At 54.6% G+C, this 271-nt stretch overlaps 1 protein-coding gene across 1 annotated transcript in view; it reads right to left on the reverse strand.

The window, feature by feature from the left end:
* Window positions 1-6: 6 nt before the first annotated feature.
* LOC119594564 (cytochrome P450 2L1-like) overlaps window positions 7-271 on the reverse strand; it is a gene marked incomplete in the record, with an annotated part of 10,500 nt that continues 10,235 nt past the window's right edge. Inside the window, 1 exon segment of the mRNA XM_037943598.1 lies at window positions 7-196. Coding sequence (XP_037799526.1) covers window positions 12-196 — 185 coding nt within the window.

The following is a 271-nucleotide window of genomic DNA, read 5'->3' on the forward strand; positions in this document are numbered from 1 at the left end:
ATTCTATTCCCTTAAGGCCTCTCTGTAATAACAATTTCCAAATCCTTCGGCATGTTGAGGAAGGAATCATGCGCGTTCTTCTCCAGCAGGAGCTCCTTGCCCTTGGGAACCGAAAAGACGAAGTTCTGCAGGAGGGCGGAGAGGAAGACGAAGAGCTCCATCCTGACGAGTGGTTCCCCGGGGCACTGGCGGCGTCCTGGGGGGGGGGGGCGACGGGAAAGGAATTGTAAAGATGTTGTGTAATGTGGGAGTCATTCTGTCGGGGGTTTGG

Source organism: Penaeus monodon, chromosome 34 (assembly GCF_015228065.2).
Source record: "Penaeus monodon isolate SGIC_2016 chromosome 34, NSTDA_Pmon_1, whole genome shotgun sequence".
NCBI lineage: Eukaryota > Metazoa > Arthropoda > Malacostraca > Decapoda > Penaeidae > Penaeus > Penaeus monodon.